General features: G+C 36.4%; 1 protein-coding gene across 1 annotated transcript in view; it reads left to right on the top strand.

Moving 5' to 3' along the window:
* LOC131079291 (uncharacterized) overlaps positions 1-9,586 on the top strand; it is a 29,057-nt gene extending 19,471 nt beyond the window's left edge. Inside the window, exon 7 of the mRNA XM_058017203.1 lies at positions 9,428-9,586. Coding sequence (XP_057873186.1) covers positions 9,428-9,586 — 159 coding nt within the window. The remainder of the gene's footprint in view (positions 1-9,427) is intronic.
* The last annotated feature ends 7,406 nt before the right edge of the window (positions 9,587-16,992 follow it).

The following is a 16,992-nucleotide window of genomic DNA, read 5'->3' on the forward strand; positions in this document are numbered from 1 at the left end:
ATAGAAGGCAATGCATATGCAAAACTTGTATCCAATAAATAAGTCTTGGAAAAAGTTTAGCCTTATCCACGGGTCAATCAACCTGTCTCAACCGAAACCCCTCAGGATACGGATAAAGGCACCGAAGGTCACAAGTCTACAATAGGAGAAGGTACTACTCAAGAACAGACGTCTCAAGATCCTTCTAGCATTGAAAATGTTGCAACTGAGACACTGAGTACCAAGACACCAAAGGACACTATAGAGGCTAAAGAAATTGACCAAAGTGTTGCCTCTACCGAGCAACTTACCGAGGGTCATTAAGCCTCACAAGCCATTGTCTTAGTTCAATCGGTGAAAGGTAAAGAAAAGAAGATGAAAAAGCATAGTTTCAAAGTAGATTTGTCAAAACCAATAGTGTCGCCCAATGTTGATATATCCAAATTAAAGGGGCAAGCACTCATTGATTTCGGTGAACTATGCAAAGAAAAGGCCAAACAAGAGAAGGAAATGGCTATTCAAAAGAAAAATAAAGTACTTTAGAAGGTGAAAGCACTCTTAACAGATATGCTACCTGAAGGTACAATAACCAAAGATGCAGCCATCCACATTCAACTGGATGAACTCCTAACCAAGATAGAGACATCTGGAGTAGATGCATCCGAATATTTGAGCAAGCTAAAAGACAAACAGCTCACTGCAAAAATGATAGAAGAGGTATAGAAAGCTATAGCTATTGGCAAAGTTAAACTTGTCAAATTTATTGTTGAGTTGACCCCTCAACTCAAGCACATTCTTTATTTATTTCAGAAACTCTCTACCTTTTCTTTATTCATTAAATACATCAAAAATAAAATAGAAGCAATTGAGAAAGAGATCACCGATCTCTCAAATAAGTTGACCATGGAGCCCAATTCAGTTTAGAATTTCTATACAAAGTTACAACAGCTCATGGTTCAACAATTGGACCTAAGAAATGAAGAACACAAGATCAGAATGGACATAATGACACTTCAGACATTATTCCTTCCTCATCTTTCATCCATCCAAGAACAGATCAACCGAGCCACATACTTATCTACTACACAAGAGGGAAGCACTCTAGATGGCTTAATATCATTATTGGTTGATATTCAAGCACAAAATTCTTTAATGGACAGTGTAAAGGATGCCCTCTTTATCGCTCTCATGGAAGCACGGACAAAGTACAAATCCATTTTTGACCAGTTGCCACTATCAAATGGTAACTAAATTTTGATGTTTGTCAAAAAGGGGGAGTGATATAGTATTCAAAGCATCAAAGTATAGTATCAAACAAAAGGAGTGTAGTATATAGGGGGAGTATACTGAGCAGAGTAAGCAGAGTACCCAAGAGCAGTGAACCAAGCAGTGAACAGAATAGTAAGCAAAGAACAAGTGCAACACATAGAACATTGATCACTGAGCATGCAAAATCAGAGTTTTGTATAGTATATTGATAAGGGGAGTATATCTGAATATATTATTTCATTGACTATTGTATATACTGTCAGTATAGTCAAATTTTGCAAGTATATAGATTATTGAGTTATAACTTTGAAAGTAGTTTTTGTCAAACATCTCAACTAATGTCAAAAGGGGAGATTGTTACTACTTATCAAGTTGCCATTAGTTTTATGTTCAAAGTTATTCTATATACTCTAGTCAGTTATCTCTACCGAAATATTCAATCGGTATGCATAGTCCAGTCGGTTATAGAAGAAAGTAGTCATAGAGCCCAGTATGCACCGAGCTGTCTACCGAGTAGCAATAATGATATACCGAGTTGATATACACTGAGTGAAACCTGTTACCAGATTGATTGAACCTGGACATACATATGGAAATGTGTTACAAGATCAAGGAACATAGAACCATTATCACATTGGAAATTGCACTTAAAGAATGTGTATGATTTTGAGGTCATCTAACCAATGAAATATTTTGCATGGTTATTCATTCGATAAAACATGTTTGTAAGATCAAAGAAATGAATGGATCACCGTTATAAGAGATCTATTTATACAACATGGATTAAGATCACACATATACATGTAGCATGATAGAAAGGAAGATATAGAAATATATGAAGCAAGACATGTGAAAGCACTAAGTGTTATGACTGTTACAAAGACACAAAGGTCACCGAGAAGGATTTCAGAGAACAGTCAAAGAACAAAGTAAACAGAAGGGTTTACCGAGTTACTATATGGGTTACCAAGGTATGCTATAAGAAAGGTAATCTTATTCTGAGCACATAGAATATGCTATAACATTCCAGATGTAAAGTTGCAGATATTTGTAATGATTTTATTGTAATATTTTGAAGTTGTAAGAGAAACCTTTAATAGGGTAAAAGACTCTAATCAAGTCTATAAATTGTAAAGCCTCTAACTAGGTGCAACATTTAGATTAAGTGTTGTAAAATCCTTTAGCAAGGTAGATCTAACAGATCTTGATACTCCTAATAGGGTAAGCTATTAGAAATAGCTAAACATGTAGCTCTAACTGAGCAACCTTTATTATTGCAGTAGTGAAGTTGTGGGTGCTATCCCCACCGCAATTTTTCTCTCTAACCAAGAGTTTCTGCATAACCAAAATATATGTGTTATGGAGTGAATCATGTATGATTGTTATTTATTTGTTTTAGCATTATATTATGTTACTGCACTATTCAGTTTATGCATAACAGTAAAGATAGTGTTAAGAAAAGGATTTGAAGTACTGATTCACCCCTCCCCTCTCAGTACATTAGCTTTCCATATTGGGCCTAACACTAAGTCCTTTAATAAGGCTACCTCTAATAGGGTAAAGGTTCTAATAGGCCTTAAAGAAAATCTCTTAACCGGGTGGCACATAATAGTGTCTTTGTAATCTCCTAACACAGATGGTTCCTCATCGGGCGTACTAAAGAAGAGTGCATATTTTGTGAGTTTCTACTCATACTATGGTTTTCTCCCATTTGGGTTTCCACATGATAAATATTGGTAGTCATGTGTGAGTGATTTTATGTGGGCATGTTTCTTATTAATGCTTCTTATACTGATAAGTGTTAAGTTTTAATAGAAACTTTGATTAAGGTTAAATCTGGTAAAACTGGTATAGTGTTGATTCACCCCTCCCCTCTCAGCACCAGTTCGGACTAACAATTGGTATCAGAGCCCAGGTCCTTAGATTCGGAAGAGCTTAACAACTTAAAGAAAGATCTAAGATGATACTAAAGGAAGGCTCCAAGTTCTCTAAGGAGAATTACTCATTATGGTGTGGTAGAATGAAGCTCTACCTAAGAACTTTAGGAGATCAATATTGGAATCATGTAAGCATAGAGTACAATGAACCTATAGGGGTTCTTACTGTAGATCAGATCAAGGAGAAGCGGGATAACATAACAACTATGGAGGTGATTGCTAGTACTCTATTTGATAACGAGTATGCAGAGATTCAATAGTTGAAAATAACCTATGAGATGTGGAATAAGCTAAAGACTATTTATGGAGAAGATACTCATGTACAAAAGGCTAAGGTGTACAGTTGGAGAGGCAAATTTGATGAGATGAGGATGCAAGAAGGAGAGAATATAGAAAAATACAACAAAAGAATAAAGGATGTGGTAAATTCCATCAGAAATGCTGGAGGAAAACTTGAGGAAGATGACGTGGTTAGAAAAATCTTGAGAACCTTGTTACCACAATATGCCATAAGGGTTTCTGCAATTCTGGAAATCATATCTTTGGGAATAATTAATGTTACACTTGACTCCCTGATCGATAAGTTATCTGCCTTTGAACTGAGCAACTATGATAACAGTATGCCAAAGATTGATGCTGACTTCAAATCTTCCATGACACTTGCACCAACAATGAGAAGAAAAGAAAATCGAAGTAGTTCTACTACAAGAGCCTGTCATTCTCATGAACATGACAACTTGTTATCTGAATAACAGGAACAAGATGAGCTTGAAGCTCTAATAGCAAGAAGGCTACCAAGAGGAAAATGAAAGTACAAAGGTAAACTACCCTTGAAGTGTTTCTCTTACAATAAAATAGGTCATATTGCATCCAAATGTCCTGACAATGATAGGAAGGAAAATTTTAGAAGATACAAAGAGAAGAGCAATAAGGAGTTACAGATGAAGAATCAGAAGGATCTGATGGAGAAGGGATTACATTTGTAGTGGTAAAGGAAGATAGCATAGAGGAAAGTGATATGACATTGATTTCTAGTTCAAACTAGTGTGGAGACTAGGTAATTGATAGTGGTTGCACTCACCACATGATTGGTGACAGGAACAAATTCCTCAGCATGAAGGACTATGATGAAGGATTGGTGAGATTCAACAATGATGCTCCCTATGTAGTAAAAGGTAAAGGATCTATAGCCCTAAATGATAAAACCAATTGTGAAGATGTTTACTGGGTAGAAGGGCTAAAGTATAGTTTATTAAGTGTTGCACAACCTAACAATAAGGGTTACCAGTTAGAGTTTAATGAAGGAATATGCAAAATAAGTGATAAATCAGGAGGTCTGAATGCTATCGATAAACAAACTATAGGTAATCTGTTCTACCTAGACACCACTGTAGGAAGTTGCCTAATGGAAAAGGTAGAAGACTGCTGGTTGTGGCACAAAATATTGTGTTATGTTAATTTTGATAGCATAGAAAAGGTTAGTAAAATGAAGTCTGTTAGAGGTATGCCTAACATTATGAAGCTTGAGAATGCTGTGTAAATATTGTCAGCTAGGAAAGTTGACCGCATCTAGTTTCAGCAGCAAATCTTATTCATCTGAGAATGTGTTGGACTTAGTACATATAGATTTGTGTGGTCTTATGAGGACTAAGAGTTTCTATGGGGACCAATGCTTCATGTTGTTTGTAGATGATTTCTCAAGAATGATGTGGGTTGTATTCTTGAAATAAAAATCTGAAGCCTTTCACATGTTTAAGGTCTTCAAGGCTCGAGTAAAGAGAGGAACCAGTAAGAGTCTAAAATGTTTGAGATTAGATAGAGGAGGAGAGTTCACCTCTCAAGAGTTCATAAATTACTGTGAAGAACAGGGGATTATGAGGTAGATATCTGCACCCATAACACCTCAGCATAATAGTGTTGCTGAAAGAAGAAACATAACTCTAATTGATTGTGCGAGGACTCTAATGATTTAGAAGGACATTTCACATGTCTTCTGGAGAGAAGTAGTGAGTACTATTGTGTATACCTTGAACTGAATACAGGTGAAGAAGGGGAATACGACTCCCTATGAATTATGGTGTGGATACTCACCTAATGTGAGTTACTTCAAGGTATTTGGAAGCAGGTGCTAAATCAAGAGGGATGAGTACTCTGGAAAGTTCGATCCTAAGAGTGATGAAGGAATCTTATTAGGTTACTCCACAAAGAGTAAAGCATACTGGTGTTTGAACAATTGAACCGGTAAGATTGTGGAGAGTGAAAATGTCTGAGTAGATGAGTTCTTTGAGAAAAACAAACAAGACAACAAGAGTGAACCAAAGGACTATCAAGGATTCAGTTACATTGTACCGGTCAAACCTGCTAGAGAGAATCCAAGTGTAGCTGCAAATGAGGAAGCATGTGAAGTAGATTCTGCACAGCTGGTAGAAGAATCTCCAAGAAATGAATTGACACCACCAAGGTATGTCAGAAACAATCATTCTACTAACAATATTATTGGTGAAAAAAATGTAGGAGTATTGAATAGAAGAAAAGCAAGGGAGAGTACCTATCCGCTCTCTAAAATTGAGCCCAAAACAACAAAGGAGGCTTTGAAAGATGAAGACTAGATCAAGGCTATGGATGAAGAACTAGAGCAGATTGAGAAAAATGAAACTTGGACTCTTGTGCCCAGACCAGAGAACAAAAATGTGATAGGCACCAAGTGGGTGTTTAGAAACAAAATGGATGAAATCGGTCAAGTAGTAAGAAACAAAGAAAGGTTAGTCTGCAAAGGGTTAGCATAGGAAGAAGGCTTGGATTATGGGGAGAGCTTTGCATCGGTGGCCAGGCTGGAAGGGGTCAGAATCTTGCTTGCTTATGCTTCTTATAGGAAGTTTAAGGTCTACAAAAAGGATGTCAAATCAACATTCTTGAATGGTGTTCTAAAGGAAGAAGTGTACATTGAGAAACTAGAAGGGTTTGCTTTAGAAGATGGAAGAGATCTAGTATGTAAGCTAAAGAAGGATATGTATGGGCTAAAACAAGCACCAAGAGCTCGGTATAAGAGACTGCACTCATACCTGATAAGTATAGGGTTCATGAGAATCAGTGACAACAGTAACTTGTATTTGAAGATTGGAAAAGAAAGAAAACATCTGATTGCAAAGACCTTTGTAGATAACATCATCTTTGGAGGAGATGATGAAATGAGAAAAGGTTTTGTAAAAGAAATGAAGAAAGAATTTGAAATGTCCATGATCGGTGAGAAATAAAATTATTCATTAGCCAAACCAAATATATAAGGGAGATATTGAAGACCTTTGGAATGGAAGATTCCAAACTGTTGGAACTCAAATGGTTATAGGTTGCAATATTTCCAAAGATGATGAGGCTAATGAAGTGAATGAGACACTATGTTGATCCATGATCGGTAAGTTGCAGTGTGCAGTGCGCAGTAGACCAGATATAGCACAAGAAGTTGGCTTGGTTGCTAGGTTTGCTGCAAATCCAAAAGAGACTCATATGGTGGAGGTTAAGAGGATATTCAGATACCTTAAGGGGACTAATGAGTATGGTCTGTGGTATCCACATAAGGGAAATTTCAACTTAAGTGTCTTCACCAATGTAGATTGGGCAAGGAACATTGATGAAATAAAGAGCACTAGTGGAGGTGCATTCTTTCTTGGAGATAGGATTGTGTCATGGACAAGCAAGAAACATAATTATATCTCTCAATCCATAGCTGAGGTAGAGTATGTGGCTATTGCAATCAATTATACACAGGTAGTATGGATTAAGTAGATCTTGGAAGGTATCCAAGAAAAGGTGACTGAACCTATGGTGATACACTATGACAATACAAGTGCCATCAACATATCAAAAAACCTGGTAATGCACTCTAAGACCAAGCATATTGCAATAAAATATCATTATCTTAGGGAATAGGTGCAAGACAAAGAAGTTAGACTGGAATATGTGCCAACTAAGGAATAGGTTGCAAACATATTCACCAAGACACTACCTAAGGATACTTTTGAGTATCTCAGAGGCAAGCTAGGGGTAATTCCCCTGCATGCTCCAAGGTGAGTGAAGATCAGAACAACATCAATCTGATATGATTTTCCTACAAATTATATGCATTTGGAGTGATGATTATGGACTACACCTTCGACATTGTTGTCAAACGGGGAGTGAAGTCAGATAGAACATGAAGGGATATGAAGTCAAAGAAGACTATGAATGGAAGCCAATGAAAGTGGGAGTAAGATCTTTACTCAAGATCAAACAAAGCAGCTGATTGGTACAACAGAAGCAGAAGTGACTGGCTACTAAAAGAGAAGTTTGAAGTGTTGCCATCAATTCCAAATGGGGAGATTGTTGGCATAACTGATGGTGTTGGCACAACTGGCTCATTAGTTAGTATTGTCATTGATGACTAACACTTACCAGTGAATAAGGCCAAGCTCATAGACAAGGAGGTGTGGTAAACCCCAATGGTTTACTCATGGCTGCAAATGGTATAGAGGATTCAGTGCTTCCCAAATATGCATTATTGACATAATTAAGCAGTGTGTTGGTAGAAGACTAATCAGTTGAAGGATAACCAGAGTAGCTGACCGGTCTATCAAGCACCCGATAGGTGTTGAGATTAGTTTCTTAAAAATGGCAATTGAAATGATGATACGGTCACAAGAGGTGAGTCAGATTGTAGTTTAGTAGTCTCATGCACGATTGAAACACTCCAGATAGACAAGTGATCAGTCTGATTGATGATTAGTGACTGGTGGCAAAAGGTGAAGAGTTACACTAGTGAACCAATGATATAAGTTGAAGGGAGATATCCACCGAGAATCTCAGAGCAGTGACTGGTAAGTTGGATGCGATGACAAAAGGTGAGTTAGTTAGGATGAGATATCATCAAACAAACTACTAGTGAAGTCTACAATAATTAACAATCAGTTAAGGCGAGATTTATGCAGATTTTCTGGTTTGCATTAAAAGGACAAAATAGGACCCAGAGGTTGGTGAAATTATGAGTTACGGTAGTAGATAAGGATGAGTTGCCGACGAGAATGATGGAGAGCGTGTAGAGAAAGTGTGGAAAGATTTGGGAAGATTTGAATTTCAAATCTACTGAGTGTTAGGTGTAAATTCATTTAGGAATCAACAGGTATGTGTTGGCAAAATAGGGTATAAAGGTTTTTGGTGAAAACCAAAAAGTTTGATTGTAAAAATTGCAAAGTCCAATTTTGAAGAGGCGATCCAACAAGGTGAGAAGAGGGCATAATTGCTAAGTGAATAACAGAGTGGTGAAGAGAGTGTGCAGAGCTTGGATAGTGTGAAGAGTAGAGAAATAATGCAAAGCACTGGTAGAGTGCATAGCAAGTGTAATGTAGAGCACCAATAAAGTGCAGAGCAAGTGTAACTAGTGGTGAAACTGAAGAGCTTCAATTGGATTTGATTAAACTAAGAGTAGCTATTATAGCAGATCATTTTCTCTATTGTTTTATAATAACTACAACAACAAAATACCTTAATCGGGTGGACTTTAACAAGTCCCTTTGTAAAATACCTTAACCGGGTGACATCTTAATTGATGATCCTAAGTCTTTTAACAAGGCTACCTCTAATAGGGTAAAGGTTGTAACAGACTTTAAAGAAAATCCCTTAACCGGGTGGCACCTAACAGTGTCTTTATTATCTCCTAACAGGGATCGCTCCTCATCAGGCGTACTCCAGAAGAGTGTAGATTTTGTGAGTTTCTACTCACACCATGGTTTTCTCCCATTTGGGTTTCCATGTGATAAATCTTTGTAGTCATGTGTGAGTGATTTTATGTGTGCATGTTTCTTATTAATGCTACTTATACTGATAAGTGTTAAGTTTGAATAGAAACTTTGATTAAGGTTAAATCTGGTAAAACCAGTATAGTGTTGATTCACCCCTCCCCTCTCAACACCGGTTGGGACAACAAGTATATGCAAGATGATCCTATTGATACTGAACCGATAGATATACCAGATGATGATATCGGTAATGTTGATAATGTTGCTAACACTGCTGATAATATAGATGTTTTTGAAGTTGATGTACAGATGTTTGAAACTCAGTAGGAATGGGGAGAAAACAAAGATGAAAAGAAAGCAGAAGACAAGAACTCAACTGAGCAACCAGTGAATGCATAGTAAACAAAGACTCGGACTGCACCAGTCAATGTAAGTGTAGATGCAATTGTAAATGTTTCTATTGAGGTTAATCAGAAAGATAAAATTGATAAGGAAGAGGAAGCACTGGTGAAAGAACAAATTGTTCAAAATCCACCATCGGTCAAGGACATCACTAATGAAGAGAAGATAGAAAAAGATAAGGAGGAAGAGAAGAAAACAGAGAAGGTGGAAGAAGAAAGGGGGACTGAATAAATAAAGACAACTCCTAAGGATCCTCCTGAATCCAAATTGAAGAAAACAATAGTTGATGATGATGCTGATGACTCCATGAGCATTAAAGGTCCTATTAATATGGACAATTTGAGTTCTTCAGAGTTAATGGAGATTGCTACAACAATGAAATCCCATCATAAAAGAAAAGATTAAAGGAACAACAAAGAGAAGCAGAGACTATAAGGATTGCTGTTGATATTTTGGCAAGTCTCCTACTGGAGACTGATATAGAACATTTGGCTACCTCTATTGCCAAACTTGGACAGTTAGTTGTTCATGCCTGTGAACAACTTAAAACCCTTGAAGAAGCTACATACATTTTTGTTGAAAAGGATTACAAGAAGAAAAGGGGAGAACAGTTAATGGTTGAGATAGATAAAGGCAAAGTAGCCATAACAGTGAATAAAGACTTATGGAAGACTGGATTGGAAACTGAATATGAGATTTTGGCTACTATCTCCCAATTTTTACTATTTTGTGTTGACTTGAGAAAGAAGAGAGTTGATAGTGAGAAGTAGTTACAATAGTTAAGTGAAACATTCACACCGGTACAAGACTCAGTAATCACTTTTGGTAGAAAGGTTGCTGATTTAAAACACCGGTTAGAACTATATGATCATGAGCAAGTAAAACGGGTCAGATCACTGAAAGAACTCTAGAATCAACTACTTCCAAAAGTAGATATTCTTCAGAGAGAATTCATAGAGTCAGAGGTGATTTTGGCTACTCCAGAGATGAGTACAATTGATGCTATGGAGGAGTTCACAGCATAGATAATGACACATGTTGAGATTACCGAGACACTGTTATAAATTAGGGATAATGATCTAAAATAATTAAAGTTTCATTGAACAATGATGTTTTATTAAGAATTGCATTGTAAAGACCATAACACTTTTATCTCTATATATCCATGCAACTTTGATGACAATTTTTGATGTAATGTATGTATTTTACTTCTTTATTTGACATTGTTGTCAAAGGAGGAGAAGAACTAGTTTAAGAGTCAAAATTTTGTATGTACTACTAAGGGGGAGTACGCATGCAATGAATTCAATTTTTGTTTTGCACACTTGGTTGACAAAATTTTCCTAAGTGTTTCCATCAATGCCAAAGGGGGAGATTGTTGGCATTTGATCATTTGAACTAAACTGGTAATGTGTGTTTGCTTGATGCATCTGGTTTATGTATGTTGATTATAGAGATTAAATTTATGTATGATGTCTATTTTGTATGTTTTCATTGATGGCTACTATGTTTCTTTAAGTCATCTAAGTCCTACAGTGCAACCGACAAGGCTTAACTGATTAGCAGAGACAATTTTTATCTGAACTGGTAATTAGGACTTCAATCGGTAAAAGACTGACAATGTTACATTCTGACAACTGGTACATGAAAATCATGAATAATAAGATGATGCAGTTTTGCAGAAACATTGAAGACTATTAGATGAAGATATGTCCATGACCGCAAGTGCTATTTCAATCAGGTGAATGAGATTTGTTTGACTAAACAAATTAGTTGATGAAGACTCAACAGGTAGTGATGATAATCACTCAGATCGGTAAAACGACACAGAATTAGATTTGTTATGTTGGTGGCCAACATAACTAAAGAGTACAATGCAAGATTGTCTAGATGCATTGAACCTAGGAAATTGTAACAAGGTTCTAGTCGACCTTATGATAATTTTAAATGTGTGAGGAGGTGTGAAAGGACATATGTGTATGAGCTTGAAAGTGAGAAAGATCATTAGCGAATTTTCTATTTCTGATAGTGCGATGATCAGAGGAGTTGAGAGATGAAGTCTATGTGATGTTGTAATGTTCTGAAACGGATCTTATCAGACACTGAAGGTGTTATACTGAGATCACTTGTACTTGTTGTCTCCCTAATAGTTGCAGCAAGAAAATCTTCTTACAAGGTCACTCCTAATAGGGTGCAGTCGGATCCTAATAGGTCTGATCATTAAATCCTCTAACCAGGTGGCACATTAACTTGTGTTTACAAATCCCAGTAACTTGGGTAGCTCCTAAGAGGGTTGGTCCTCACAGGCCTTTTTGTAAAGCTCTTAACTAGGCTTAGACACTCCTAACAGGGTGTGCCCCTAACCGGGTGTTGTAGACCTTAACCAATCAGATCTCTATACTGCAGATAGTGGATCTTGTGGGTGTAACTCCCACTGTGTTTTTTCCCATTTGGGTTTTCGATGTATAAACTCTTTTGTCATGTAATTTATGCTTTATGTGGTGATTGCATACTTGGTGTTATTTCTTACATGTCTATTGAGTTTTAAGTTGGTGAAATTGATAATCAGATTTGTATTGTTTTTACTTGCACTGATTCACCCCCCCTCTCAGTTCCTTATAAGTTCATCAGAAAGATCTATCATGTCAAGAAAACTAGGTTAGTATGATCTAGCATTGTACTTTCATGATGAAGGATGATAAATCCTGATAAGAAACTATGTCTGAAAGATGATATTATCAAAGATGTTTGGTTATGCACTTGAGAGATTTGGATCTTAAACTTTTTGGAGGGGAATACTTGAAAACCTTAGTGTGTTTAGTTTTGAATCTACTTTGACAACAGATAACATGACTGAGTGCCTTGAGAAGATGACCTAATCACTATGTTTATTTGTCTGAGAAATGGGTTGCTTTTGTTTTTTGATTTTGATGCAGTTTACTAGAAACACTGACAAAATGACCAGAAACGTTGCTATAATGACCAAAAACGTTGTGAAAGTGACCAGAAACGTTGTTGTTTGGATTGAAAATGCTATGGTACTAAGCAAAAACACTATGAAACTGACCAAGAACATTGCTATATTGACCAAAAACACTATGAAATTGACCAGAAACATTGTTGTTTGGACTGAAAATGCTATTCAGCAAACGAGGAACTCTAAAGTTTAAAATAGTGATGTTTGGACTCAGAAAATGGTTGTTTTGATACAAAGAGTTGATGTACAACCTTAGACATTTGGTTTTTAGACCTAGCAAGTAAAAACTCAGAGAGTTAATGTTGAAACATGAGAAAGCTAACATTCAAACTGAGAGAGCTAATGTTCATACCTAAAGAGCTGACATTTGGACCGAAAGAGCTGAAGTTTGAACTGAAAGAGCTAAAGTTTGAACCGAAAGAGTTGATGTTTGGACCAAAAGAGCTACTATTTGGACCAACCAAGTTGATGTTTGGAGCAAAAGAGCTAATGTTTGTAGTGAAAGAGCTAACGTTTGGACCAAAATAGCTAAAGTTTGGACCGAAAGAGTTAACATTTGGATGGAAAGAGCTAATGTTTGGACTGAAAGAGTTACTATTTGGAGAACTGATGTTTGGACTGAAAGAGTTGATGTTTGGACCGAAAGAGCTGATGTTTGGACCGAAAGAGCTAATGTTTGGACCAGAAACTCTACTGTTTGAACCAAGAACTCTGATGTTTGGACCAAAAACTCTATTGTTTGAACCAAGAACTCTGATGTTTGGACCATAAACTCTACTGTTTGAACTAAGAACTCTAATGGTTGAACCATAAACTCTACTATTTGAAACAAGAACTTTGATGTTTAAACCATACACTCTACTGTTTGAATCGAGAACTCTAATGTTTTAGACTAGAAACTCTACTATTTGAACCGAGAACTCTGATGTTTGAACCAAGAAATTTGATGTTTGAACCAGAAACTCTACTATTTGAACTAAGAAATTTGATGTTTGAACCAAAAAATCTACTGTTTGAACCAGAAACACTACTGTTTGAACCAGGAATGCTACTGTTTGAACCAAAAGAGCTAATCTGTTGTGAAAAGTGTAAATCTGACAGTTTAATGTTTGAGTTTGAAGTTTTTGTGTTATTAATGGATGATGTATCTGATTTATCGTATGAAAACACAGAAGACAAAATTTCAAATAGTTGTCTTGTTGTACCTAGGATGTAAACATCAAGTGTATGTTCCAAAGGCTCACAAAAAGGCCAAAATTTTCATGGGTTTTTCACAAATAAGACACTTCAAGAAGATCTATCCTAAGGAATCAGTGACAATGTGATAAATTAACCCACATCCTGGAATCTCTGTGATGCAAGTGTAAACACCCTAAAGGCGATGTCCACTTTTGCTGTTGTCAAGAGGTGGCAGATAGGGGCCTCCAAAACTAGAAGGATGACCTAATCACCCTCTCCTCGAAAGGCTACAAGTAGCCTATGCAAAGCTGAGGATTTCTACCTCTCCAAGGAGCTAAATGGTGAGTGTCTTAGGGGGGGAACCTTCTATCCCCTTGCACTAAAATTATTGCACCAAGGCTAAAAAGGGTGGCTTCTAACTAACAAGGTACTAGTAAGGGCATCTATTTGTTGGAATCCAAGAACATTGAGAGGGGGGGTGAATCAGTGTTCTACTGGAATGATCAATTTTAACCTTATTAAAACATGCATTCACCAACCGGTATACCGGTACATATAGAATTGAAAGAAGTAAAGCAATCGATAAGCCAATCACACAAATGAATACCATAACACAGATAATTATATGTGGAAAACCTCAAAGAGGAAAAACCATGGTGGGATTTGTGACCGACAATATCAATCCACTGGCCATATGAAAAGATATTATAAAATATACCCCTTACAAACTTTCATGCATTATGTCACCTTACAAAGATAATTACAAAATGAATATACAAGTCAGCTCAATAACATAAATACATAAATATAAAAATCAATTGCCAATGCTGGATCTCCCAAATGAAGTCAGCCTCCTATACCTGTATCTTGAATGTGAACTATGTCGGCCTGCAATGCCGGTAACCAAAGAATTCCATCCAAACCAATGAAGATACATGCCGGTGTTGATGCCAGTGCAATGTCTGTCGGTAAACACCCAAACCAAAATATGAAGCCAAAAAATGTTGCCATCACTGAAAACATATTGAAACCAATCAAACGAGTGTCAATTTCCACCACTGTTCGGTGCATCAGGGTATAAACTCAATTAAGAGGTCTCCCAACCTTGAAAATCAAGGTTTATAATACTCGAAGGTACGAAGGAGAGCTATTCCCAACATTGTTGTTGATTTTGATTTTCATCAAAATCACATCTATTTTATAGTGGGTTAGATGAACTTGGCTTTAATCATTCCCACTTGGGTCATTCCCCTCTCACTCGGCCTTATGGGCTACTCGGGAGGGCAAGTCTGCTAAGGATTAATGCACTACAAAAATTAAAAGGTGATGAGTCTGGATTTATGATCACGTCATGAAGGTGAGAGCATACTTGCCTATCATCAAAGACATGTAAGACATGATGGTTCTTTTCCTTCATAATTAGTCTAGGTGTCTACATTAATGAAAACAAGTAATACAATATCTTGCAGCTGCACCAAAACGTTGGTAGTTTGTAATTTTATCTTTGGAAGTGAAAGGGCTTATAACTTCGATCTTTGACAATGAATAAGGTACCTACAAAACAACGAACTGAAAATCAGATTCAGGAAAATGATAGTTCAAATGCGGAAATGAGAAATACAAAACAAAATATTAAATTGATGAATGAAAAACCTAGAACGCTGCAAAAACTACTCAAAACGTTGTCATATAGTCCAAAAACACTATTTTGTGGCCCAAAATCACTACCAAATAGACCAAAAACGTTGCCAAAAAAACTAAAAGTGCTACCAAACAGACCAAAAATCCTGCCAAACAGACTAGAAGTGATGCAAAACAGACCAGGAACGCTGCAAAATAGACCAGGAGTGCTACAAAACATACCAAAAATGCTAAGATAGAGACCAAAAATGCTAAGGTAAGGAAAAAGATAGAAACAAAGTTGAAAAATACTTTATGAACGCCATTTGAGGTGATGGGATGCTAAAACGGAGACCAAGAACGCGAATCTGAAACCCGAAAGAGCTAATCTGTGCATCCAAAGAGCTATTCAACTTGTCAATGAAATTTCCTGCAAGCAAGCTTGTTAAAGATCAAAGGTGCTAGGCCCCACAGTGGGCGCCAAAATTTATGTGTGCAAAAATATCATGTTTAATCCATTAGTAAGCATATAAAACACACATACTCAAATGAAACATTATAATTGAGGAAACGACATAAAACAATCAAAATACTCCCAAATGTTGTCTCATTTCTCCCTAGTCTTGAGGACTTTTCTGGTTCAATTGATGGCTCTCAGATGCATGATTTCAACAAAATGACAACCCAAGATATGTGAATTAATATGCAAATTATGATCTATGAGCTAATGCAATATCTATTTTTATGTAAATATACGTTATGATTAAGCTACCATGAAAGCCATAAATGGTGCTAATGCTACTCTATGATGCTATGATAATTATGCTAATCTATGATTGAGGAAATGTTGGAAAATAATTACTAGAATGCTAAATTGCTAAGATGCTAAGGGTCCCCTCATAGCCAAAAGAGGGGGTATTTATAGAATTTTCTTGACCATAGGTGAGGTGGCAAGAATCAACAGTACAGATTCAGTTTGGATAAATTGACGGTCGAGATCGAAGCAGTTGGAAAGAAGTTGAGGAGATGGAAACTTGTCATTCCTAAGGAGACAACTGGCAAAGAATCTCCAACCATATGCCAACAAAGGGGCAAGTGGTATGGAGATGAGAGACATGTGGCATAAGTGCCACGTGTCTCCAAGAGAGGGTAGACAGTCAAAAGATGGTTAGGATAAGAGGTTGGAAGGGATAGGATTTGTTAAACCCTTAGTTAGATTGGGTAGGTTAGGTTAGCATGTGGTTAGGCTAGGTGGTTAGGAGTAGGAGCCATGTGCTCAAATTTGAATTTAAAATTCAAATTTAATGAAAGGGAATTTAAATATACAAATTAACTAATTGATATATTTAATTGGAAAATGGAAGAAGATGATTAAAGTGGGAAGAATATGAATTAATTAACCATATAAATAAATTATTGAATTTATTTATATAGTAGATGAATAAAGGTCATTAATTAAATATTTTCGTATTTAATCAATTCAATTCTCCAGACCGATTTTTAGTGTATACAATTGGAATTATTATACATTGGCTATATTTTCTTTATGAATTACTGGGAATCATCTTTTGACTTTGCCTTGTTATTTATTATTTGGAATCTCATTTTGGATGAATTACATTGTTGAGACTATTGATTCCACATTATTGTATTATTGTATGATGTTGGTATTGGCATTATGGATGTGTTGGCATTTTTGATGATTGATGCTATGATTTTCATTGATGGACACACACTTGATTTGAGATCACTTTTTGTATGTATGAGTTAAAGCTCAACCGGTATTTTGTTCAACCGGTATGATGTATTATAGTCTTTAGACTATCGGTGTTTTGCAGAAAGTGTTTACTGGTCTAAAGCG

The sequence above is a fragment of the Cryptomeria japonica genome, chromosome 11 (genome assembly GCF_030272615.1).
Source record: "Cryptomeria japonica chromosome 11, Sugi_1.0, whole genome shotgun sequence".
Lineage (NCBI taxonomy): Eukaryota > Viridiplantae > Streptophyta > Pinopsida > Cupressales > Cupressaceae > Cryptomeria > Cryptomeria japonica.